Source organism: Notothenia rossii, assembly GCF_949606895.1.
Source record: "Notothenia rossii genome assembly, chromosome: 4".
NCBI classification, from domain to species: Eukaryota; Metazoa; Chordata; class Actinopteri; order Perciformes; family Nototheniidae; genus Notothenia; species Notothenia rossii.
The window spans coordinates 72,861,348-72,888,760 of NC_136902.1; the positions used below are offsets into that span (position 1 = coordinate 72,861,348).

Consider the following 27,413-nt stretch of genomic DNA (forward strand, 5'->3'; position numbering starts at 1 on the left):
TAGACAGTCTCATGAAAGAGGGGTGTAACGACTTTCCAGTGTGACCTAAACAGTTGGTCTGAGTCTTCTTGTAACACTGTATACCAAGGATTGAAGGTTTCATCCTAAAGTTGTGTATGGAAATCCGGGATGCACCACAGAGATTCATCAAACCAGCACGAAAGCTGAATCACCAAAAGCAGAATCCCCTACACTTTAGTTTAGAGCATCATTGTATTTTGCCCACAGTCAAGAGAGCACTTCTAGAAAGCCTGAATTATAATAATATAATAATCAACAAAAGTCTACTGTCATCTTATTTCCACACACTTATTTGAGGCACAACAGTCAAGTGCAAACATGTTTTCTAGAAAATAGGAATTCTACCTCCACTGATACATGCAATCACTCCATAGAAGGCTAGTTGAATGTTTTGTTGTGCCTGATATCAGCAGTGGGCTGCATCTCATTTCAGATTGAGCCAGAGCTCTGAATGGTTAACCTTTACTGCGCTCCAGTAGGATGCATAACCATATGACGTGTTAATGTTTTATATCCCCACTTAAATGAACATGTCAACCTGAATTGATGGAGACGGATTGGCCGGATTTTTACTTCTTCAAATTAAACCTGTGCCAGTCATTTATATGCAAGGGAGGCTCTTGAATATTCAGGCTCTCACACCTTCCGTCTGTTCCCATATCATATTTGACAACACCGAGGTAGAACAAAGGCAGATTATGGTTATTTAATATGCTTCCCACAAGTGCATCTGTGGCCATGTAATCATTCAGTCAGAGAAAGGAATGAAACACGAAAGGACATTCTAACTGCATTTTAATTTGAGACATAATTGTGTATGTCATTTATGTGCATCCCTGGAATCCACCTTGTGGAGTTGTGCCTTGTGGGTCATAAAAGGAACTCTGTATAAGTATTGTAATTATTTTATTTTTGCCTTATATGTTACCATGTCTAACCAACAGCATTCGTGAAACCAACCGCAAGCAACCTAATGAGTTACTATTTAAAGGTTTTGAAAAAGTTTGTACAACATTGATGAATTCTGTCCCTGGAGAGCATCGAGACAAGTCTTCAACAGAAAAGACCAAAGCTGTGGTGGAAAAACGTGCATTAATGTCTAGCCGTGCAGACATGGAGGGGTCCAGTGACAAGCTGTTCTGCTGCAGGTGGGTGCTCTACAGGATTCCTCTGGCCCACAGAGAGGAACTGTACCACATCCTGAGGATGATAGGGCCTCTGGTAAGGATTCATTTAAGTTTTGGTTTGAAACATAAGGAAATAGCTAGCATGGCTTTCAAACAATGTGAGCTAGTAACTGCATCAAATGAACCATTGTCGATGTTTGTCTTTCTAGCTGCTCTCTCGAATCCTCAACTATCTGTTGCCATTTGTGGTTACAATGTTCTCTGGGCGTCTCGGAAATGAAGTGATGGCTGGCTATGGATTAGCTTGTGCTGTAAGTGGTCAATTATATGCTCCACAGTCTTAATGAAATGTCTAATTTCAAGGTAGAAATTTGACATTTTAGAACTATAAACAAAATATAGATCTTACAATCCTCTCCAAACCTGATGATTTAATCAATATGTTTTATAGTTACTTGTATAATAATAATATTGGTTGCATAAGAATCCTCAAGTTTAAGACTCATTCCAGTATGTTTCATGTTCATTTCAGACCATTAATGTCACAACTGCAGCAACAGGAACTGGTCTAGGGCTGGCGTGTGATACTTTGGTGTCTCAGGTTTGCCCAATGAATATTTGCCTCCAGACGTGAACTGTTTATTACACCCTTTTCCAAAATGTTTAACATGATCTGTTCTGTTTGCAGACATTTGGTGGTAAGAACCTGCGTCGGGTGGGAGTGATCCTGCAGCGGGGCATCATCATCCTGCTGTTGTTCTGTCTGCCCTGCTGGGGTCTGCTCATTAATGCTCAGGCCATCCTATTGTGCATGGGCCAGAGCCCTGAGGTGACCAGGTAACTAACAACACCAAACACATTGAAAACTCACTTCCAACACAAGACCCTTTTCTGTAGTGTGTTATATATGCGCTTCTTGCATGTAAATGGTCGGAAGCGGCCAAGATCCCAAAGTTCAGGCCAGAGGGAGTTTGTTTTCTGCAATCCCCCGCCTCCTAGCCTCCATTGGATTCCTTTGTTTTATTCCATAGCATCACTATGTAACTGGTGCTTCTGTCGAGTGGTGCAGCGATCACGTATTTTTGAAGGCCAGACCCGAAAGTTAGCATGGCAAGGTATCCTTCGACAAAAAGCATTTTTTTCCGCATATGGAACAACAAACTTCGTGGCCAACACACATTTAGGATACTTACACGTTATGTTAAGCAGGATAATCTCAACATATTAACACCACTTTGTGATTTCTGAAGCATTTAGAGTCTTTGTCTCTTCACTGTCTCTACACTTTTTGATTTCAGAATAGCCCAGCTGTATATTACAGCCTTTCTTCCTGCCGTACCAGTGAGTTGTAATATTTCACCTTTATGAGCAAACTACATAAATATTCAATGATGTAGGGATACTGTTATCCTTCAAATCTGTCAAAAGAGCTTACAAATATATTTTGTTTTCTTATAGGCAATGTTTCTCCATCAGCTTCAGGTGTCTTATTTGCAGAACCAGGTGCGCCAATGTTATTTGATTTTTAAAAATGAAAACATGTTGTCTTATTTAATGTAATTACGGAAGGGAAAGGTATAAGTGCTCCTCATCATCTGCTGTTTGTGTACTCAGGGTATAATATTGCCACAAATGTACACTGCTGCTTTGGCAAACATAGCAAACCTGGTGACAAACTACATCTTCATTTACTGGCTGGATCTGGGTGTAAGGTAAGTGTCCTCACATATTTCAGTTTGAATCTGATTTCAACAATCAAACACACTGATATCACCTTGTCTGTGTGCATGTCTTACAGCGGATCTGCAGCAGCCAATGCTCTGTCTCAGATTTATATCTGTGGATTTCTGTTTGCTTACATTCGCTGGAAGAAGCTCCATGTAAAAACATGGGGAGGTGCGGTTTTCATTTTCATGATTTCCTCATGTATCACTCTGTACACTCTATCTTTTTCCCTCTTCATATATAAGTGTCTCTCTCCCCCTGCAGGCTGGTCTGTAGAATCGCTGCACGAGTGGGGCTCCTACATGAAACTGGCTGTTCCCAGTACAATGATGACATGTTTCGAGTGGTGGGTTTATGAGTTTGGTGGATTCTTTGCAGGTAATGCAAATATATTAATAACTACTTTGAACCTATTATTTGAGAAGTAAACAGTGATATTTCATCAAAGCCTTTGTCTTTGTTTCTTTTGATCAGGAATGCTGGGTGAAGACGAGCTGGCAGCCCAACATGTTGTGATTATGGTGGCTTTCATCACCTACATGGTACTAACTACAACTCATTAAGATGTATAAAGCATTATATTCTTACTGTAAAGGTACTCATAAACTAACGTTTTTTTAATCTTTTGAGCACTCTCAATCGCCCACTGTTTTGTGTTCATACTTTCTGATTCCTAAATGAATCCATAGTTCCCTCTAAGTATTCAAGCTGCAGCATGCGCCCGAGTGGGAAATGCCCTCGGTGCGGGAGACACTGCCAGGGCCATCCTCACCAGCAAGATCTCATTCACTCTTGCAGGTCAGTTATAAAAAAGTTGTTAATCTGTATTTAATTACTTCAACATTTTACATTTGACAGATTTCACTGCCCCTCTTTTCCAGCAAGCATCGCAGTTGTGGAAGGGGTTGTGCTCGGCTCTTCTAAAACAGTGATTGGCTACATCTTTACCTCTGATGAGTGAGAACAGCACTCACTATTCAATAACTGTACATTATAGTTGATAGAGTAAATCTGCTGCATGAAAGATACAATCTCAATTATCGTTTCAGGAAGATCATAGGTCTTGTTTCACATTTGATGAATGCTTACTGTTTCCTTCAATTATTTGATGGTCTTGTGGTAAGTCTACACAATAGTAGTATGATGCCAAAATTAGTCATATATGTGAAACATGAAATGTTGTTTTTCCGCATCCTAGTGTGTGTGCACAGGCGTCTTCTTGGGTACGGGAAGACAGATGATACCAGCTGTGGCCAACTTCATCGGATACTACCTTATAGGACTTTCACTGAGCGTTACTCTAATGTTTGTTGCGAAATTAGGAATTTTAGGTAATCATAAGAAGTTATTGTGGTTTGTTATTAACACAATCATCATGACAAATAATAAAATGGGTATTAATAGCAGGTTATTATAAATGAAGCTTTTTGTGCACTAATTCTTATTTTTCTCTCCAGGTTTTTGGTTAGGACTGCTCATTTGTGTTGTCATACAATCCACATTCTTCATTATTGTCATCTTTAAGTTCAACTGGAAGCGGATGACAGAGGAGGTATGCAATTGACCAATGATAAATAATAATTAGCTGTCAAGACATGCAAAAGTTGTTTTAGTTCTACAGCATCAGCTGCCAAGACAAATTGGCAGTTATGTTCTTCATATCTTCTTTTCTTCAGGCTGTGAAACGAGCTCAAAAAAAGGCACACATGACATTATCGGACCTGTCGGACAACGGAACGAGTAATGGAAACGTAAGTTAAACCTACGTTTTATTCTTTAACTACCAACCTAAATGTTTTGTTATTAACTATTTCCTATAGGACAGTGAAATCCAAGAAACCAAATATCTGATAATCTCTCTTTGAATCTCAGTGTGCTTGTTCTCTATGCAACTCAATTAAATAAAAAATAACGGGCAATGTCTTTCTCCAAAGTCAGTGGACGGCTATGTGTCTGTGAGCTCCGGTTGCCATGACGGAAACACAGAGACAGAGAGAGGACATGTGGTCCAGCAGCTGAAGGGTGGACGTCTCTCCACTACACAGCTGATCCTCAGACGAGGCCCCGTTATGTTTGCGGCAGTTTCACTTCTGGCTGTGGGAGCAAGCGTGCACTTCCTGGTCCCCTTGCCAGAGATGCTGCATTCAGAGGCCAACTTTACTTTGGACTGGACCAATACGACATATATCCCCTGATGAAATGTTCTCCACTGCACTGGTTCCCAATAGAAGGATATCCATAAGATCCTAGATCATACAATCATTGTTTGTGCATAATGTCATAAAGCATTGAATTTAAAACTCGTTATCTGTAAGAAAACTGACTAAAATAGTGGCAGATTTTATGAAAAGTGCAGAAAGGTTGAACTAATATTTTGATTCAAGAGATTCAATAATGATTTGAAAATAGCAGTAAACATTTTTTACAGTCCTTCTTCCTTTCACCTGCAATTGTCAAACTGTTATCCAGCTATTTAACTCAAGTGAACAAGGTTTAAATGGATCTCTCTTGTTATGGCAAAAATAAAAGTGGTGCTTGTTGAAATGTTAATAGATGTTGTTGAATAATTAAGTTTCAGTATTTACCCTTTGTTATGACCCTGGGTCGTTAGGTCATGTGTGTGGACATTTTTCCCTCCTGTGTCTATGAGTGTGTGTGTGTGTGTGTGTGTGTGTGTGTGTGTGTGTGTGTGTGTGTGTGTGTGTGTGTGTGTGTGTGTGTGTGTGTGTGTGTGTGTGTGTGTGTGTGTGTGTGTGTGTGTGTGAGCAACAGGTGGTGCCCGTTAAGCTGATTAGCTACCTTCAACCTGCTGATTGGTCCACCTGAAGAAGAGAGGATATTTAACTGCAGCCGTGTAGTTCTTCGGCCTCTCTCCGACTAGACTTCTCCTACTCCCAACACACATCTGCGCTGCGATGTCTGTCCTGTTACACTGATTGCTTATTTATACCGTAGACCGTATGCCGGTCCTTTCTCTCGTGTTGTGAGACTATGTAGAAAAGCTACTAAACCTGTCTTTGATAGGTAAGATTTTGTGTTAAAAGCTTTCTTTGTTTTGTGGTTTTGCTACTCCGGTGTGTAATAATTTTGGGTAAATAAATTTACCAAACGCTTTCTCTGTTTTGGTGTCCGTGTTCTTGGGAGTGGGAAAAGTGGGGAGAGTGCATTTTATGCTGCGCCTAGGTTCCCCTAGGTCTGGGCGTAACACCCTTGGAGTTAAATAAGTCGAAGTAACATACTGTAATGTTCCACAGGAGTCAGAGACAGGAGTGTAGTTCTTTGGTTTAATAACTCAGTGGGAACAGGGCAGATAACGTCCAATACATGCAGAACAGGTCATAACTTCATCAGCAGCACTACTTCCAACTCCAAGAGTGGGGTCAACGTCACACGCTGGCCAGCCCTCCCCCTCTGCTCCCCCAACCACAGACCTGCACACTGACCAGCATTACTGAGCACTTCTGTGATTGGCTGAGAGATGGGAGATGGTAGACCGACACACAGAGCACCCTATACAGGTTATATACAGGGTGGCTACAATACTGTAAGTGTTCCCATCTTAATACTAAATGCTTATAGTGTACTGATGGTGGGTGAAAATACTTGTTTGCAATTTAGATTCAATTATGACTTATCAGAGCTTTGGGTAATATTGTTGTGGCAGCTTTGGATAATATTTCCCTGGTGATTCTTAGGTTATGTTGCAAAATCCACAAACACAGTATTTGTGTTACATACCTTTTAAAGCATGCACTCATGGCACCCCTATATATGAGAGCCCTATTTGAGCTACATACAGACTTTTAAATACAACAAAAAACAAATAAAACAGCTCCTTGCTATAACCATATTCCAGAAGCAGGTTCTCCCCATACAAGCAGGAAATCGCATCACCCTCCACAGCAGGGAATCTAACAAATGGGTGACCTGAGGACTGAGGGTCGGTTCCTGCTTTTCCCATACTACAGAAGTCCTGTCTCACACATACGACCAAAGTTAATGGTTATCTGCAGTGTAATAAATGCATTATATCTTACAGGTTACCACATATTTACCAATGATAAGAATAAGAGCCTCATTGAATCTCAAGACTGGCCTGTTTTCAGAGCAGATAAATGCAAGCGCTAGCCTAAAGTAGGTTGGTTTAGCATAAGTGGCTACACAAAGTATGTTAGGCTAATTTTAAGAGCAACAAAATCCCCAAATTCAAATTGGCTCAGAGCTAGCTGGAATTTCAGGACAACAAAGACTAGAGCAACTGGTTACCTTCAACATAATCAAAACAGCACAGCAAAGACAACATCATTTGATAACAGAACTGTTACTTTTTCCAACCAGGATCTCAAAACAACTGAAACACCAGCTAACAAAGGAATCCCTCTTCCATGGACATGATAATATAAGCCGAGGCCCCTTGCGCAATGTGAGGACCCATGGGACGGCCCTGCATAGCACCAACCCAGTCTCACGGCATTTCGTGTTATGGTCACGAAATTAATTTAATCTATTGATTCGTGTTCACCAACACGATTTTCGCATTTTTTTCGTGTCACACAGAACGATTTTAAAAGCAATGTATTTATATTGGTAGTATGTTTCGTGCCTGCACAACGTCTTTTTGTCCGATCGGGTCTTGGAATACCAGAAGCTGTGTGGTTCATAAAAAAAATGTCTTACTCAATATTTTACCCTAAGCCTAACCCTATCCCTTTTATTTTAAACTGTATAATGTCTGAGTTTTTTTTCCTTCCTCGAGGAAAATAAATGGGGCAAAGAGCCTCAGAATACTGAAATCTGTATTTTTTGTCATCTTTTTTTCCTTCAAATTTCTTATTATTTGGTGCAGGCAGGAAACATACTACCAATAGAAATACATTGTTTTAAAATCGTTCTGTGACACGAAAAAAATTGCAAAATTGTGTTGGTATACACAAATCAATAGATGAATTTCGTGACTACATCACAAAATGCCGTGAAACTGTGATAGCACACCATTAGCACAGCCACGAAACATGGCTTAGCAAACGGTTGTGACAATCTAATAATTACTGGATCCCAAAGCAGAGACTGGCACATGTAAGGATCTTTAGGAGTTTAATACAAAAATGCCATCCTGCCATGTTGCAGATGTCCCAGAGGCCATGTTTGTAGTCTTCTCTTGTTAACCATTATGATTCAATAGGAAATCATATTGATCTGGATTTGTGAAGAATAGTATGAGTCGACAGGAGGGTGGGAGTTAGTGGGGCAATGATTCTCAACATGACAACCATACGTTTTCCACATTTTAATTTCTTGCATAAAACAATATTATAAGAACAACAGGGCAAAGTATGAAGATGCACTTATAGTATTCCATCTTGGATTCACTTTGCACTGGGGTTGTATTTCCTTCAAATTGATTGGGAACCACAACCCTGTGTTGTAAAATGATGATACATTTTCCTTGTACTATTGTAACTCTGTACATCCCTAAATATAAGTCACTGTTGAGATCTCTATCAAAAATATTTTTCCAAAACGTTTTACTATTGAATGATGTATAAAAACTATCACGTCCTTCCTTTTCCCCTCTTGAACCACATTCCACCGTTCATTGTCATTCTTTCCCTGCAGTTTTTTTATCCTATCCAAGTCACCTCCCTCCCACATCCAGCCACTCCCTCCTGAATAGATCATTACCCTCCAACTTCCTTACCTTCGCTGCCCACCTTCTTACCGGTTCTCACGTCTTTAATAAATCAATTCATAATAATCTTTTTCCATTTACACCTGTTTGCTATTTGGTCACAGTTGCAATGTGACTGTTGCTTCTTGCCATAAGCTTTTGATCTGTTATCTTGTAACCTGGAACTGTGGGACTGCCTTCATGGTTTTGAACTTTGCCTGACTTGTTTCTCTGTGAGCTTTGCTATCTTCTACTTTAATCAATACACTAATCCCATCAGCCTGAGTCATTCATACGCATTGACAATAAATCATTGAACTCTAACACTCTTCCTGGATTGTTTATGTTTGTGTCCGAGGTCACAGGGTCATATAGGCTAAGGTAATGTCATCCATTATCATTCATAACCACTTGTGCTATTTTGTTGCCAAAAATTAAAAGAAAGTAAATTAAAAAGACAGATTAAAATGAAAGTGTGGGGTTTTAAAAGTTGACCACGTAAAGTTTAATATAGCTCCTCATGTTCCAAAAATGTAATTATTTTTAAAAGTATTCATGTAAGCGCCACGTCAAGGAAAACCATATACATAAAGGGCTGGGTGGACCTTCCTTATTATACTTTAGTTTATGTTCAAATGCAGTCTCCACTTTGTCCAATACCAAACAAATTAATCAAAACAGTCTGAAAGAAATGTCTCCTAAATGTCTTTTTTTACAATCCCCGTCAAACACTTTTCTTGAGCATAAAGTTTGGTCACAGCATTTATTAAATGAAACTATTATCTCTAATCCCATACTTCATTTATGTTATAAATTTCATTTCAATTCACTTTTAGAAATTTACAAAACACGTGAAAAGAATGAATTATCACATCATCACAATCAATGCCAACCGTCTAGTCTGCCATTTTGTACATGTTTTATCTTTGGAGTAATGGTAAACCTGAGCACTGAATCATTGACCGAAACCATGTTGTAGGCAGTGCATTGTTTTTGATTTGTTTAACCAAGATCAAAACATCCTTGCTTTCAAGTCTTTGTCTTTGTTGCGACTGCAAGCTTTGTTCTGGTTTTTCACAATCAGCGTTGTTTCAGCTGGTGTTGGCTTGATTCCAGAGCAGCTGTGACAGCAGCAAATATTTCTGTCCTCTCCAACATCCTGGAGGGCCACGAAGACAAGACAAGACGGACAGAAAAAACAGATAATCCAGGAGAAGGACCTGCAATAATGCCAGCAGACATGGAGGGGTCCAGTGACAGGAATTTAATCTGCAGGTGGGTGCACCGCAGGGTTCCTGCGGCCCACAGAGAGGAACTGTACCACATCCTGAGGATGACAGGGCCTCTGGTAAGGCACTGTTTTCATACCTTTTTCTGTCGCTAAGGGATTGTGTGGATTGAGGCTGTTATTGCTAAAGTGTGGATGAAAAGATTGATGAGCATTTTTACTTTGCCAAAGAATAGTTTAAAATGTCAGGCAAACAGCTCTGAGACTGAGGAGCAGAAATCTATTGGCCTGAAACATTGTTGGCAGGTTTTACACAGAGGCTGCGAGGTGGCTGCAAGATGCCAAAGATTTGTCAGTTTTTTTGTCATTTGCCAAGTGCTGCCTGAGAGCCATGCTAATTAATTGCAACTTGTATTTACTGAAATGTACAAAGTATCATCTGTGAGCTAGTACTGTAACTGCATCAAGTGAACCATTGTCAATGTTTGTCTTTCTAGCTGTGCTCTCGAATCCTCAACTACCTGTTGCCATTTGTGGTTACAATGTTCTCTGGGCGTCTGGGAAATGAAGTGATGGCTGGCTATGGATTAGCTTGTGCTGTAAGTGCTAATCCTGCTTGATTTGTTATCAAGAGAATAAGAAAATGATGATTCAATCAATATGTAGTATTTTTACTTGTATGATTCATATTAATATTGCTTGCATCAGAGTCTTTGAGTGTACAAAAGACTCATTCAATCACGTATGTTTCATATTCATTTCAGACCATTAATGTCACCACTGCAGCAACAGGAACTGGTCTGGGGCTGGCGTGTGATACTTTGGTGTCTCAGGTTTGCCCAATGATTATTTTCCTCATGACGCCAACTGTTTATTACACCCTTTTCTAAAATGTTTAACATGGTCTGTTCTGTTTGCAGACATTTGGTGGTAAGAACCTGCGTCGGGTGGGAGTGATCCTGCAGCGGGGCATCATCATCCTGCTGTTGTTCTGTCTGCCCTGCTGGGGTCTGCTCATTAATGCCCAGGCCATCCTATTATGCATGGGCCAGAGCCCTGAGGTGACCAGGTAACTAACAGCACCAAATATGAAGTGATACTATTGCTATTGGTGGGGGAAGGTTTAAACCCCCATTCACTGGAATCAGTTTTCCCAATGTTAAACAAATGACCAATTGTATAAAGTATATATCACAGTTTAATTGCAAAAAATATTTAAAGGTTTTAAAATGTGTCTTTAAAGCTGTATTATTTATCTTTGGCCACAAGGAAACAGGATAACACTATCATCCTAATGGTGGCATGATATCAATTAGATTGAATGATATTGGTCAGTGTCATTGATTGATAAGTGCCTGTTTGTTTTTTAATCAAAATATCTTGATTTCAGAATAGCCCAAGTGTATATTACAAGCTTCCTTCCTGCAGTACCAGTAAGTCTTACCTTTTCTCAAACCTTTCAACTGAATATTACACACGTTTCCATTATTTTTCAGCTCCATAAGCTGTAAATTAAATAAGAAACAACTTAATGACATCATGTTTCTCTGTAGGCAATGTTTCTACAACTTCTTCAAGTGTCTTACCTGCAGAACCAGGTGCATTTCTGTTCTAAACCATGTATGATGTTTCAGTTTATAAAAGCGTAGTAAATATTTTTCAATATGATTCAATAAGTGTTCCTCATTGCATCATCTGCTGTTTGTGTACTCAGGGTATAATACTGCCACAAATGTACGCTGCTGCTATGGCAAACATAGCAAACTTGGTGACAAACTACATCTTAATATACTGGCTGGATCTCGGTGTAGGGTAAGTGTCCTCACATATTTCAGTTTGAATCTGATGTCAACTATAACACACTGATAACACTGTGTCTGTGTGCATGTCTTACAGCGGATCTGCAGCAGCCAATGCTCTGTCTCAGATTTACATCTTTGGATTTCTGTTTGCTTACATTCGCTGGAAGAAGCTCCATGTAAAAACATGGGGAGGTGAGGGACAGTTATATTTGGAAGATAGTTGTGGTGACCTTACGATCTCATGGAACAATTTGTTGATCTTCCAAGTTTTTTCACTGTTCACAACTAAGCCTCTCTCCCCCTGCAGGCTGGTCTGTAGAATCGCTGCAGCACTGGGGCTCCTACATGAAACTGGCCATTCCCAGTACAATGATGAAGTGCTTTGAGTGGTGGCTTTATGAGTTTGGTGGATTCTTTGCAGGTAACACAACTAATATATATTAGTAAGACATTTGATTTGATGAAACTAGATTAAATTCTGAAATCGTAATTCTTGTCTCTGATAATCAGGAATGCTGGGTGAAGACCAGCTGGCAGCCCAACATGCTGTGATAATGGTGGCTTTCATCACCTACATGGTACTAACTACAACTCAGAGCATTATATTCTTACTTTTAAACTTTCTGTAAACATATTTGATCTCAAAGAATGTTCAATTTGAGTCAGCGTACTTCCAAAGACTCTAAAGAGCCGCCTCTTTTTAACACTTTTTCTTTTTTTTTTAAATAAATCCATAGTTCCCTCTAGGTATTCAAGCTGCAGCATGCGCCCGAGTGGGAAATGCCCTCGGTGCGGGAGACACTGCCAGGGCCATCCTCACCAGCAAGATCTCATTCACTCTTGCAGGTCAGTTATAAAAAAGTTGTTAATCTGTATTTAATTACTTCAACATTTTACATTTGACAGATTTCACTGCCCCTCTTTTCCAGCAAGCATCGCAGTTGTGGAAGGGGTTGTGCTCGGCTCTACTAAAACAGTGATTGGCTACATCTTTACCTCTGATGAGTGAGAACTGCACTCGCTATTCAATAACTGTAAACCTTCGATTTTTATACTGCTGTTGCTACATACAAATATTGAACAAGAAAAATAGATGTTAATTATAAAACCTTTTTTCAGGAAGATCATAGGTCTGGTTTCGCACTTGCTGAATGTTTACTGTTTCCTTCAGTTCTTTGATGGTATTGTGGTGAGTCGACCATTTGTTGTTAGTTAAGGATATAGTATATTACCAGATTAATTAAGCATTGTGCGAACATAACCAGGGAAATATAATTTATTTTAGCCATCCCGAAAATACAATATCTCGGCCGATGGAGAGACTGTTTAATAATTTGAGATATTTTTATTTACATCCTAGTGTGTGTGCACAGGCATCTTCTTGGGAACAGGCAAACAGAATATTCCTGCTGTGGCCAACTTCCTTGGATACTACGGCATAGCACTTCCAATCGGCATTACTTTGACCTTTGTTGCAAAAATGGGAATAATTGGTAATTAGATGAAGTGACCTTTTACTTACTAAAAAAACATTCATTTGAAACTTTCTCTTCCCATAACAGACACATTTTTTCTTTGCAGGTTTTTGGCTGGCACTACTCATTTGTGTTGTTTTATTATCCACCTTCTACACCATTGTCATCTTCAAGCTCAACTGGAAGACAATTACAGAGGAGGCACGTTCAGCAGCGTCTCATGATTTGGACTTACTTACACATTTTGCATTTAAACCCTATTGTAAGATTTTGAGAAATGTAAAGTTGTTGTTTGTATTTGTTTGCAGGCTGTGGAGCGAGCACAGAAAAACACTCCCATGACTTTATTAAGCACAGATGCCCTGTCAGACACTGCAGGGGACAACACTGATTACCAGAGAGTGAGTAATGGGAATGTGGCCAAACCCAACAATTAATCTATTTGTTTTCAAAGCCTGCTTCCTCTTGTTATCAATTGACATATTTGCTATCTTTGGCTAGTTTGAAACTGCTCGCCATCTATATGACTCAACCAAGTAAAATAACGGGCAATGTCTTTCTCCAAAGTCAGTGGACGGCTACGTGTCTGTGAGCTCCGGTTGCCATGACGGGAACACAGAGACAGAGAGGGGACATGTGGTCCAGCAGCTGAAGGGTGGACGTCTCTCCACTACACAGCTGATCCTCAGACGAGGCCCCGTTATGTTTGTGGCAGTTTCACTTCTGGCTGTGGGAGCAAGCGTGCACTTCCTGGTCCCCTTGCCAGAGATGCTGCATTCAGAGGCCAACTTTACTTTGGACTGGACCAATACGACATATACCCCTGAGGAAACGTTCTCCACTGCACTGGTCCCAATAGAAGGATATCCATAAGATCATTAATCACTAAATCATTGTTCCCACTCGATGTCATAAAATATTATGAATTCTTGGCAATGGATGAAATAATATTTTCCTTTACGCAATTAAATTATTAATGGATAATTACATATTTATGTTACATCTGCACAAATAAAAGGTTGATTCCAAGAATACCACAAAACTTTATTTATTAAATACAAATGTTTTGGCAATGTCTGTAGTTTGACTTAATTTCTTTGACAGAATGTGTTTGTGAGAGGATTCCCTAGAGACCGTAGCAGATGCAAAGGGTCATCTAGTAAAATAATGACTCAAGAGTTATGTATTGCTTGAGGAGATTAATTCATTACTTTCTGCCTGCCTGCACCTGTGACTGTCTTCTGCATGTCCTTCTTTGGCATCGTGCGATACAGTACAAACATCCGCATCAGACGGTGCAGCAGTGCCTTAGGGGTGACCTCGAATACTTAGAGTTGCTGAATAGAATAGACTTTGCTCACAATCATGTAACCAAGTTATTGATCAGCAGGTTAATAATGATTCCAGCAGCCAGGATGAATAGCATGACAGCCAGAACCAGGCCTCTGCGCAGAAGCAGACTTCTGAGAGACAGCTCCTCCTCCCCCGGACTCACTGCGGCGCCCCCCGCCTCGCGGTCCACCAGCTCCACGGTGTCTGTTCCTGCACTGTCCTGTGAGTCCCCTGGATCCTCTGGTTGTGCTGCTGGACATACAACATATAAACATATATAAACTTTCTAACTTAGAAAAATCTTTCATCTGACATTTTTGTAAATATGTGCTTTGCGTTCAACTCTTCCTATTTTGCGTTAACATTTGATGCACGTTTCTACTTTTTATTGATTCCTAACTTAGTTAATAGTTACAGCAGGGGTGTCCAAACTACGGAGCGGGGGCCAAATGCGGCCTGCGGAACATTTTGAATCGGCCCTCAGCAAATTAAAAAAGTACAATGAAATATGGCCCACAAATGAAACTTGTGCTAGTCTTATATTGTAGTTCTTAAATATAAATGTAAACATATATTACACACTAGTATTCATGTGTTAATAAGACCACTTTTCAATTAAATTCAGTCAATTAAAGTAATTCGAAGATTCTAACATATCTTAGTTGATAAGAAGAAGCCCAGTGACCTATTTACATAACAAGCTTGAAATACACCCTTCCTATTTCTCCTTATTATAATCACTCTGAGGCTTCTGTTTTAAGGGACGAGCTGCCAACACTCACAAGCATCATTTACCTACATTTGATTGATTTTGCTAACTTATAACTGAACTTATGAGGCAATATATAGTGAGTGGCCCAGCCCTTTGTATATTTTTCTGTATGTGGCCCTCGGTGAACAAAGTTTGGACACCCCTGCGTTACAGTAACTTCTATTGAGATGACAGCAGCATGTTTAATATATGGGATTCTTTATTTCACAGCTAATTGCTGAACATTAATTATCTATATAGGGCTGACTCTATTTAACAATTGTTAAATAGTTAAAGTCGTATATGAAGCATTGATAAAATTACCTAAACTATATAAATACTATGTATATATACTAGGTATATTGTTCAAGATGTCCCCTGCACCTGTCACTTTAAGCATGTTTCAACATTTTTCTCAAGCCATTTCAAGAACAGTAGACAGGGAGACTCTAGCAGTGTGTTGTGGGGTCTTACATGTATCTGTAGAGCTCCCAACCACTCCTGCTCTGATTTGAGCCTGCAAGAAAACAATGTATGAATGTTTATTCATAAAGACCTTTTACAATGTGAAGATTTATTAGACTCTGAATGTGAAGACTCTTAATTACTTACCTCTGTTGTAGTTTTATTCCAGTTCATTCTTAACAAATAATAAGATAGGAATATGACCTGCAGAAACACACCGGTAACAAGGCCTATCCATAGTCCTGAGGGGATAAAGCATTTCTCATACTTAAAAAAAGACACCGGTTTAAAAACTTTAAAAGAACCAGTTAGCATCATTGTGGCAACAAAAAGCTGAAGGCTCAAAAACATGCTGTACATCTTACCAATGATTCCCAATTTGGCTGCAAACATCAGTGGCACACCAATGGGAAAACCAACACCATAAAATCCCAAAATGTTACAAATGGCTCCAATCTTCTGTTTACCTGCTCCTCTTAAAATGCCTCCCAAGGAAGCCTAGCCACGCACACAGAATGAAGAGATGGTAATGCAGGAAAGAAAGCACCTGGTATTTTGCAAAGGCAATCTATAGGTTTATCATAAGATATTGTTTGCATGACATTTCCGTAATACTTACTGATAGTGCCTCTAGGATCATGAATGGAGCATATATAGACAAAACATCATTAACCCTTTGCCGGATTTGTCTGAAAGAAGTGAGACACAAATGTTAAGTGTGTGGGAGGTAAAAAGGTCATCATGAGATTGGATTCAATCCACTGGGGAAGTTGAATATATTTTAGATACAATTTCAACCCTTATTCTAATGTAGTATTTTGCCAAATGTATGACATATTCTTAAAATCACGTTTCCTCAAAATATTTTTTTTCTAGAATTCGAGCCATAAATCTCTACATAGCTGTACATACAACAAGCTTTCCAGCTTCATTTGTACTTATATTCTGAAGATTTTTAAAGAGGGGTTTCTACATGATACAGGAGTATAAAATGAAAAGCCTGATTTCACATTTTATTCTTAAAGATGGTAAATAATGATTTTTTTAAACTGGCTTTCATAAGAAGAGATATCCAAAAATGTTCTCTGTAAAGAGACATTGTGAATATGCAGTGGTGGAAATAGTTCTCAGTTCCTTTAATTACTGTTGTCTTAAAATACTCAAGTAAAAATCCTGAAATGAAGTATGGAAGTATTATTATTAAAATGTACTTTGTGTTTTAAAGGTAAAAGTATTCAGTAAACAGAATGGCTCTCTTTTACGGTGTTGTAGAATAATATTATTCTTATAAATGTCAAATCATATTAATAGTGTAGTTTGGCAAAGTGGAGCCAATTTTAGACACATTTTTATTAAATAAAAAATACACATGTTGTATCATGTGTTTTGTACAAAGTAGCTAGGAGAGTTGAATACATCTAGTAGAGTAAAAAGTACAATATTTGGCTCTGAAATGTAGTAGAGTAAAAGCATAAGTAGCGTTAAATGCAAATACTCAAGCAAAGTACAATTTAAAGCATGATAACATAAAAATAACTATTTTAAACCTTTCAATTCAGTTGTGGTGTCACAGTCACAGTGATAATGAGCAAAACATTTACTTTTTAAAGTTAATATTTAAAGGAATATGTAGGCAAAGTTCACTGTTTTCTTTGTGGAGAATAAATGATATATAGTAATAGTGAAAGGTCATTTAGGAGACCGATTATCTCCCTCAGACAAAAGTTTACTCTGTGTTTGTTAACATAACACCCCCTGAGTTATTTTTTAAACAAAAGTAAAGAATATGGTTGCGGTTGCAAAGGTTTAGTTTTTTTTACTCACTCATCATCTGAAAAGATATATGACATCTGGCCCTTCAGGCTGCCAAGGAGAATTGACCAACATATAGACATGGACCCTGTGTTAAAGAGTAACATACTTTATTTTCCACAGGTTTCATCATTTTAAAGAAAGTTTGTTTTCTGTTAATATACTGAGAATCTTGTGACAATAATTAGCTCTGCTAGCCATTTGAAAACGTTTTGGCTCAAGGCATGCTATTCCAGGTCAAAGACAACTTTGTAGTATTTCTTTAGTGAAATAACAGTTCTAATTATAAATTATTCTAGAATTATCTTGACTTAAAATACATTTGTATAAGATATTATAAACCACATTAATAGTTTTGAAGAGCATACTGACCTGCGCAGAATATTGTCAGTTTAGCAGACAGCTTAGCCTGCTCTGTGTCTCCGCCTCCCAGCGCTTGTCCAACTCTTACATTGCCAGCTATACTGAAACCCATAGGGAACTAATAACAAAAATACTACGTCAAAATGCTGTGACACTACGTGTACAAATTGGTCATTCATTTGACACCATAACCGTTTATGCAGATTCAGTCATTTTTAGAGGACAGATTACCATATATGCAATATTTGCCAGTTGGTACACAATTGATTGAGCCCCAAGCTCCACCTCACTTATTAGACCTGTTAATGACAAACAGCCGTTAGATTTCTTACTAACTTTTGTTCACACAAATGCTTTAAACCACAAAGTGGCCTGTAACATTACCTGCCAAAAGGCTTCCAATCTCATACGACCACCACTCAACACACATCATGACCATGCTGGGGATGGCCAAGTACATGTATGAGCCCCAGTCCTGCAGGCACTCTTTGGTCCAGCCTGTTTGGAAGAATAACAAATCAATACATAATTCAATCTCTCAATCATTTCATCTTTGAGTCGGTCTGATCAAATACGATATAAATTATCTTAACTTCCAATAAAAAATGTAAAAGTAAATAATTAGGAAAAAACAGCAATACACAGTAAAGGGTTCCTTTGCAGTATTCAGAAAGGCTGAAATATTGAATAAAACAGAGAGAAGTCCGAATGCACTTTATATTACTTTGTAGGATAAAATATGGGGAAATTGATAATTTTCTTCATAAATTAAAGAACGTAACCACACTATCCCTCACTTTATTGACGTTCTTTTATTTTACTATATATCAATAACTGTCACAAGATGTTTCTGAAACAACATATTGCACATACAGCCTTGAATCTGTCTCTTAATATAGTAGGTAGTGTTATGTTGTATTGGAGGGCTTCTAACATGATTCGATTTTTGCTTTCCATATATTATTGTAACAGTCAAATAAGAAATGCAATAATCCTTATTGTTTCCAAATGTATAATCTAAACACTTTGTTTCTTCTGAGCTACAATCCTATCACTTTTGGATTTCCCTGGTCTGCCCTCCCGTGTCTCCTGAGTGTTCCCGTTTAGTTCTTTCTTTCTTTGTTTATTTTCTTTTTGTTCCACCTCGCCTGCTCCTGCCATTTTTTTGTAAGTACAGCTTTCATTTAATAAACGTAGCTTTTTGTTCCTGTCCTTACAGTATATCTGCCTCCCCTGTTTGTTCTGCATTTGGGTCCGCACTCTTGCCAAACCCTGTCAGCCTATGTGTTACTCACCTCCCCAGGTGGGCTTATGAAGACCTTTCCAAATGATATAAGCAAACAGAGTTGTAGCCATGCAGTACTGGGATATGGCATTGGCAGCAGCAGAACCACTGTAAAGAGTATTTCATTGCAAAATATTGGTTTTGTGGGGGAAAAAAGCAATAATGACGTTACTAAACAAGTCAATAGGCAATACTCACGCTATTCCCAGATGTAATACAAAGATGAAGATATACTGGATGACAGCATTGAGAATGTTGACTATAAGGCCTGTGATTACCGGCGGCCATATGATGCTCTGAGAGAAGAGCCACATATAATATAAATGACATATATTCTTGTTAGACATTGGCAAAGTGAGAACACAAAGATTACTACAGGACAAGGGTTTTCCTACACTGAGTCATCATCCCTTCACATAAGTATGATTAACAAATGATACCTTGTACCTGATAAAGAGCATTTGTAACTTTTAAATGTAAAGGGACCATTCTATAGCGTTGTTTAGTCCTTGAGATGCAGAATTTACAGGTTTTGAACTCAGCACCTGGACAGGAAAGATGTGAATTTGATTAACCAAAGTCAATAAATGCAAAACAAAACCTTGGTCCAAATGTAGATTTGATACACATTCATATTCCCTGACCTCATTTTCATCATAATTCGGACGCTCACCTCTAATATCACATCAACTTGCAACCTGGTGCAACTCTGTATTACTGCAATAGAAGTCTGACGAATAGCATTTCAGCTAATATACTTTTTGGATACATTTATGACTTCTCTTTCATGTAATCAACCTGTCCTGTTCTTAATTCATCTCATCAGATAGTTATCGAATGGACTTACCTGGTTTTGCAGATAACTTGTTTGTAATGCATACATGAATGTAGCCTACAACAAAGAAGGACATCTCTCAATTATATATTTGGAAACACACACACACCCACACACCCACACACACACACACACACACACACACACACACACACACACACACACACACACACACACACACACACACACACACACACACACACACACACACACACACACACACACACACACACACACACTAGGGTGATCCTTCGTGAGAGGTACATTTTCGAATTCATTTATTTTAAGCTCCAACCACCGGAATTTGTTATCATAGTCTCAACAGCATTTACCCCTCCCCCATCAACCTTGAAGTTTAGTAGCTGTGTGGCAGCCCAGCAGGAGCAGGAGCACTAAGTCGGACTATGTATTTGAGGTAGAAAGACATTTTGCTTAAGATTTTTGTTATAGTTTAATACATTTAATTGTGTAATGAGGTAACCATTTATACAACTCCATTACACTGATTTGTCTACTCCATTGCACTTATTTGTCTACTCCATTGCACTGATTTGACTATGTTGTTGTTATTCATTATTCACTGTTTTGTCTTGTCTGCACTTGTGAAAGATAATTACACTGTCGCACTTTTAATGTTCCTAAGTTCCTATTTGTATTCATTGCAAATATGTCATTCAACGATATCTGAATCTGAATAAAACACTGTATGTTGTTTGTTATGTCATTTTGGGAATAAATGGCTCTTGTTTTCAAGGATTGTTTTTATTCATTTGAATTTTTATAAGCTATATTTATTCCCAGATAAAAAGCGTCTCTCTGGGATCCTCAGGGTGAACCTTCAAGGTTGATGAGGGAGGGGTAAATGTTGTCAGATTGAGGAAAAATTGCACCAGGAGAGTTTTCTCGACTAATAGAATTAATTCTGAGGGTTGGAGCTTAGACTTTCCGACTTTCAATTTTAAGGACCACCCTAATATATATATATATATATATATATAAATAGAAATGTTTTATTTTTGAATGCAGACAGGATAGGTTTATAATAAGAGGTTAGAAATACTCACAGGAAGAGCTGGCAAAAAGATCTTCACATACAACTGGGACACCCTAGAAAAAAATCTTACCTCAATATCAACATTAAATATACTTTCAATCAATGTTTCAATCAATGTTTATTTTTACAGCCCAATATCACAAATGTTACATTTGTCTCAGTGGACTTCACAGTTTGTACAGAATATCAGTATGACAATACGACACCCTCTGTCCTTAGACCCTCACATCGTACAAGGAAAAAATACTTTGAAATATACAGTGGAGGAAATAAGTATTTGATCGCTTGCTGATTTTGTAAGTTTACCCACTTACAAAGAAATGAACAGTCTATAATTGTAATGGTAGGTTTATTTGACTAATGAGAGAGAGAGAATATCAAAAAGAAAATCCAGAAATTGACATTATATAAAAGATGCAAATATATTTTTATTTAACTGTGGGAAGTAAGTATTTGATCCCCTTGCAACAAACAAGAATTATGAATTCCACAGACTGGTTACATAAGTCCTCTTCCTTTAAAAATGTACTGTTAATATCAAATTGTTACCTGTATAAAAGACACCTGTCCACAGAATCAATCAGTCAGATTCCAACCTCTCCACCATGGGCAAGACTAAAGAGCTGTATAAGGACCTCAGGGACAAGATTGGACCTGAGGCCGCACCCTCTGATGACTTCACAAGGCTGGAATGGGCTACAAGACCACCAGAAAGCAGTTTGGTGAGAAGGAGACAACTGTTGGTGCGATTATTTGGAAATGGAAGAAAGACAAAATGAGCATCAATCGCCCTCGGTCTGGGGCTCCACACAATATATCGCCCCATGGGGTATCAATGATCATGAGAAAGGTGAGGGATCAGCCAAGAACTACACGGGAGGCGGAAGAGAGATGCTGACTATAACCTCCAGAACACCACCCCCACTGTCAAGCATGGAGGTGGAAACATTATGATTTGGGGAGGTTTCTCTGCTAAGGGGACAGGATGACTTCACTGTATTGAGGAGAGGATGTACGGGCCCGTGTACCGGGAAAATATTGGCTGGTAGCCTCCTTCCATCAGCCAGGACACTGAAAATGGGTCATGGATGGGTCTTCCAGCAGGACAATAAACCTGAACATACGGCCAAGACTAGGAGTGGCTAAAGAAGAAGCACATTTAGGTGATGGAGGGGCCAAGCCAGTCTCCGGACCTTAATCCCATAGAAAATGTGTGGAGGGAGCTGAAGCTTCGAGAGGATCTACAGAGAGGAGTGGACCAAAATCCTTCCTGAGATGTGCACAAACCTGGAGACCAACTACTAAGACATGTTTTGCATGGGGATCAAATACTTATTTCTCACAGTTAAATGCAAATCAATTTTTATCTTTTATATAATCTCAATTTCTGGATTTTCTTTTTTATATTCTCTCTCATTAGTAAAATGAAACTATAACATTATAGACTGTTAATGTCTGTGTAGGTGGGCAAACTAACAAAATCTGCAGGGGATCAAAAACGTATTTCCTCCACTGTATACTCTTTTCTTACAATAAATAAATAAATAAAGAACAAGAAAAAATAAAACAACAAACTAAAGCAGTTCACAGCTTACCTGGCTACCTCTGGCTCTTGTTTGACAGCCAAAAGAAGGGCCTCTGTGTTGATGAGAATTGCCCAACATGGGAAACAAGCCAGTAACAAAATGAGGATTGCCCTCTGAAGAATGACCCCAATCCTCAGAAGGTTTTGGCTCCCATAGGTCTAAAAACAGAAAGTATTTTTATTTTTCAGTCGATACTTATCACACCTGATAAAAAATATTATATGTCAGGCTAAAGCTCATACCTGAGAAATCAAAGTATCACATGCTGAAGCCAAACCGCTTCCAACAGATATACCTATAACATTAATAACCTGAGGATTTAACCAAAACATTAGTGGATGATTTCGGTTTTATTTATTGGTTCACCTTTCAATGGAAGAACATTACTGTACTGTACTTACTGATGTAGCCAAAGACACCCCTGCCAGCTCCACCGTACCCAGATGGCCACAGAAAATAGCACTTACAAAACCCAATGTAAAAGCCATAAGATGGGACAAGACCTGTTGAGAAAAAGAAAAATGAATCAAAAGTAACTAAGACAACAAACACATACTCAGTGTAGTTTACACTGTTGAGGAGTGTTTCAGCTACCTTCAACTTTGAGTAAGTTAAATTACCTTTTTTCCCGCAAACTATTTTGGGCCTTTTAAAATAATTTTTCGAGCCTATTATTTAGTCCATGGGTCTTCAACAGGTGGACTGTGACTATAGGGTATCCTCAGAGTTACCTACTGTAAAGAAGCTAACACTTTTTAAATCGTATTCCCTGTGTTGTGTATGAGCAGCAGTGGCGGTTCTACGGGGTGGCACGGGGTGGCAGCTGCCACCTCTGAAAAATGCCTTGCCACCCCAGCTGCCACCCCAGTTGGCAGCTTTGTTTTGAAAGAAAAGTTGTGGCTCATCGGACATTTATGAGGGAAAGTCTCTAATGTCCGAGTGCAAGTGAATGCAGCACAAGACGCGAGCCTTGTAACCCCTCCCCCCCTGGCGCGAGCTTGGAAATATGATTGGCGGCGATTTTATTTGAAAGGGAGGAAAGCCCAAAACGAGAAGCATTTCGAATACAAGTAGACAGAAGGAATGAGGTATTTGCGGTCAGGGTATGGCTGGGGTAGGCTACAGCCATACCAATAAATGGCTTAGCCCCACCATGAACAATGATGTTAAAGTAAGCAAAATAAACTCTGCCAACTCGCGCTGAGTAAATTGCACAGACAGCAGTTAGTAAGATTGATTTCAGTAGCCACTTGTCTGGAAATACCGAAGACTAGAAACGGTTTTGAAAACTTTTGTCACGTAGTGATCGTCTTCTCAATAGAACATCTTTGATAATGTCTTCTGGCCAATCAGAATCAAGACAACGGCGGGGTGTTGTTGCAGGAAGTCCCGACGGAGAATACTTTTGCTGTAATACATCTCTAAACATTAATACAACATTACGTGTTGAAGAAATCAACACGTAATGAAATAAGACCCCACGGTTTGATGATTAATAGGTGTGTGGGTTGTCTTTCATTTTGACACACAGAACAATGGGGGCTATCCACCCTTATCCACAAAGTAAAGTCATTCACACAGCCTCTCCCCTCTTCTCTCTGTGAGTAGCAGCAGGTTCAGCTTTCAGAACAAAGTAACAAAAAACTAAAATGGCATTAATTTTTTTAAATATGTCGTGTAGTAATAGATTTATTTATTTTTCTTCCCAAGAGAGTACCAGAATGTGTATTTTATGTTCGTATTTCAAAAAATCTCCTGGGGGACAATCCCCCCAGACCCCCCTGCAGGGGTTGGGTTTTCAGAATGTCAACTCTTTCACCTGTGGGGAAATTGCAGGATTGGCTCCAGGTCGCCCTTTTTATTTACTAAAAGTCAAATGTGCCTTTTTATTTCATATAGTTCCATTTTGATTGAGACAGGAAAATAATCTAAACCTCACGCGTGGCGTTTCACTGTCAAGGGGAGCGTGTATGTAATTACATTGCAAATACTGACTTGAGCCCCACTACTGTATGGGTTAGCCCTACCATAGATTACCCAACAAAAATACTCTGGAGCCGCAACTGTTTGCGGTCTACAATGACAGAGAAGAGCCTGTCAAGTTTGGCTGTACTCAGCATTGAATCAAAGACCACATAGCTTTAAATCTTAATAAGTTTGTGTGGCGTTTTGCTGATCAAGATGGTAATCGCCACATTCAGCTGTTATAGACATGCCAACTTGATGCTCTGCTCACGGATGAGTCGATGAGAATAATAAACTGTTAAGATGATGACCTTACTGTACCTGTGTAAATACATTTTTCTTCTTTGTGGGGGTCTGCCCCCAAAAAACAGTTTCAAGTCCTGAGAAAGTCAAATAAGACAGTGTGTAAAACTGCACTGCCCATCCAAAAACAAGTAACCACTTTGATTAAACTAGGCGAGCAGGTAAGGGCTTTCCACTGGATAATAACTGCAGAGATGTATATGTTTTAGTTGAATACACGTTTTTTAACCCTAACTGATGCAGTTAGTCATTTCTTTAATGTTTGTTTTTTCTGATGTAAAGTCAAGGTTGTAACTGTTTGCAATGAAGTTGTGGGGCGCTGAACTGTTCTTTTGGTTATTTTGATTTATGATAGTAATTACTGGTCTTTCAAATTTGAAGGAGGGTGAGCAAGCATCTTGAGGAACGTTCATCATTAACTCCTCCAAAAAATATAGTTTATTTAATAATAAATGAATATGTGAATCATAACAGTGATTGACAGCTGATAGGAATAATATGATTGTTAATATTATCATATTCATACAGACACACATGAGACAGTTAATTAATGTACTTATTGCAGCAGTCTGCATAGATTTGGTACCCCTGCTGGTCTATAAGAGTGAAACAAACTCATTCAGTTATTGTTCAGTTAAAATTCATTCAATTATGTCTGCCACCTTATATATTTATATGTAAGGCTTTACTGATGTGCCACAATAATGTCACCTAATGTTATTGAGTTAAAATATCAATATTGTGGCTTTCCAAGTTAACATTGATTGATATGACTGCGATTAAATCAGCATATAGTTCTGCGAGGGGATGCCACCCCTGAAATTCTCCTGCCACCCTCTTGCCACCCCATGAATATTTGTCTAGATCCGCCCCTGGTGAGCAGTGGTATATGTGGTGTTTGCTGGTATCCTCAAAAGATGTCAGACTTGCTGTTGAAGACATCACATTTCCATTTCGTATCGTGGGTGTGTAGGGCAACACCACTCAAAACACCAGAGCAGAGGACATAAATAATCGTGTGGCATTTTCCAGCAGTGCTGATTAAATGAATATCAGTGAAACCCTGGACAGGTCTTTAGTCAATGTTACAATAGACTTGCACTTAATTACACAACTTGGAACTACTTTCAGTTTATATGTGTGCATTTGTAATAGCCTATACTGACAGATTGAATTTCCCTTTGTGGCATTAATAAAGTATTTGTTCTTCTGTCTACTTCTTAACTGTCAGTTAGTGCTGCCGGCTCAAAGTGTGCTAGTGAATTGTCCGACCGGCCCACTTCGGTACTACCGGCTCAATGTTAACATGGCCTGTCTACACAACACACATTTAATTAATAATAGTCCAATTAAACTAATGTTACTTTTGATTGTTGTATTTAGTAGGCTACATTATTTAGATCACCATGGACATTGACAGTAGGCCTACATCTATACACAGGCTACTCACCACTGGTCCGGCCAGCATGCACAACTCTTTTATTTCTGTCTTGAAACCAACAGGGGCCAACATGCGGATCCGCTTTAATACAAAGCAGTCCCTCCATGAAGACAGAGGGGATCTCTGAGTGTTGCTCTCCATGATTCAGTATTGCTCCGTCTATATTCAGTGTGATGCTGTCAGGGCCCCTCGGCTCAGTCAAAGAGAGTGTGTCAGTGTGTGTATTATGAACGCTGCAATAAACAATCACGTGAAAGTAAATTAGTCACTTCCTGGCGGTGAAAAGGTCACATTTCAATGGGGTATGCCCATAGACTGTACTGTATGCCGCCTCACCGATATCCCCATGACAGCAAATCTATTAGGTTTCAGTTTCACCAAGATTTCGGTACCTTTTCCCAGAAAAATAAGCGATATTTAATCGAATCTTATCCTTATAATATATATCAATTAAAAAAAACGGTTTATTAAATGTTCCGTTTTGTATTGAAGAATGAAGAAAAGCAGTTGTGGACCGGAATTTAAAGAACGTATTTTCAAAATAAAGGACACGAGGATTATAATGGCAATGCTGTAAATGTTGTAAAAGTTCAATCTGGGAAAATGTAAATCTAACAGAGAACGGTGAAATCAAGCTACTGACTATACATCCATGCTCAAACTTTAGAAATGCTATCGCTTTATTTATGTTTTAATAAAAAATAAAACAGTAACCTATATCAATATTTAATTCTCAGAGCCTGAACTTCAGTTATTACTATAGTTTAAATACTTTGAGCAGGTTGCAGCATGACTTGACTTCGTTGGACGCAAACATAATGACACTACATTTAAATAGCGTGTCCGCAAAACTAATTAGGAGTAGGCCTAATATTATTTTATTTTTTTCTTAAATTATTTTCGAAACAGGAGACCTAAATGGTATCTTACATTTTTACATTTTAACTTGAAATGATACCATAGTAGAGCTACTTAGCCTATATAAAATTGCATATATCAACTCTGATAGAAAATGTATCCCACAGAGCGATGGAAACTAGATTATTTGGCATTAAATACTCAATAAACCAGAGACGTTGATGTTGGTGCTGTTATGTAACAACAGATGGAGCCATTTCCCAACAACACATTCAATCTGACCATACCGTAGTTCTTCAAGTTCAAGTGTCTCAGTG

At 38.7% G+C, this 27,413-nt stretch overlaps 3 protein-coding genes across 4 annotated transcripts; 2 read left to right on the forward strand and 1 right to left on the reverse strand.

Annotated features, from left to right (window-relative positions):
• The first annotated feature begins 891 nt into the window (after positions 1 to 891).
• LOC307038312 (multidrug and toxin extrusion protein 1-like) lies at positions 892 to 5,423 on the forward strand. The gene is made up of 17 exons (XM_079679699.1): positions 892 to 1,242; positions 1,358 to 1,459; positions 1,681 to 1,749; positions 1,837 to 1,985; positions 2,447 to 2,489; positions 2,607 to 2,651; positions 2,763 to 2,860; positions 2,947 to 3,044; positions 3,138 to 3,251; positions 3,348 to 3,415; positions 3,563 to 3,671; positions 3,755 to 3,830; positions 3,923 to 3,992; positions 4,072 to 4,204; positions 4,331 to 4,425; positions 4,550 to 4,624; positions 4,808 to 5,423. Exons 1-17 carry the CDS (start codon positions 943 to 945, stop codon positions 5,066 to 5,068), a joined length of 1,905 nt encoding a protein of 634 aa, XP_079535825.1. The 5' UTR covers positions 892 to 942; the 3' UTR covers positions 5,069 to 5,423.
• A 4,168-nt stretch (positions 5,424 to 9,591) lies between these two features.
• LOC307036618 (multidrug and toxin extrusion protein 1-like) lies at positions 9,592 to 14,067 on the forward strand. Its single transcript, XM_079677094.1, has 17 exons — positions 9,592 to 9,889; positions 10,267 to 10,368; positions 10,534 to 10,602; positions 10,690 to 10,838; positions 11,160 to 11,202; positions 11,323 to 11,367; positions 11,484 to 11,581; positions 11,666 to 11,763; positions 11,879 to 11,992; positions 12,082 to 12,149; positions 12,309 to 12,417; positions 12,501 to 12,576; positions 12,691 to 12,760; positions 12,932 to 13,064; positions 13,153 to 13,247; positions 13,355 to 13,447; positions 13,614 to 14,067. The coding sequence occupies exons 1-17, from the start codon at positions 9,770 to 9,772 to the stop codon at positions 13,917 to 13,919; spliced, it is 1,788 nt and encodes a 595-aa protein (XP_079533220.1). The 5' UTR covers positions 9,592 to 9,769; the 3' UTR covers positions 13,920 to 14,067.
• A 2-nt stretch (positions 14,068 to 14,069) lies between these two features.
• Positions 14,070 to 26,840, reverse strand: slc47a3 (solute carrier family 47 member 3). 2 transcript variants are annotated; one of them, XM_079677095.1, is made up of 17 exons: positions 26,248 to 26,840; positions 22,931 to 23,032; positions 22,772 to 22,840; positions 22,539 to 22,687; positions 20,954 to 20,996; positions 19,902 to 19,946; positions 19,253 to 19,350; positions 19,065 to 19,162; positions 18,154 to 18,267; positions 18,001 to 18,068; positions 17,779 to 17,887; positions 17,419 to 17,494; positions 16,214 to 16,283; positions 15,960 to 16,092; positions 15,742 to 15,836; positions 15,604 to 15,646; positions 14,070 to 14,630 (listed from the first exon to the last, which is right to left on the reverse strand). In XM_079677095.1, exons 1-17 carry the CDS (start codon positions 26,377 to 26,379, stop codon positions 14,410 to 14,412), a joined length of 1,665 nt encoding a protein of 554 aa, XP_079533221.1. In that variant the 5' UTR covers positions 26,380 to 26,840; the 3' UTR covers positions 14,070 to 14,409. The 2 variants fall into 2 exon arrangements, with proteins under 2 accessions (XP_079533221.1, XP_079533222.1); XM_079677096.1 differs by lacking the exons at positions 22,931 to 23,032; positions 26,248 to 26,840 and adding an exon at positions 19,502 to 19,599.
• Positions 26,841 to 27,413: the final 573 nt, after the last annotated feature.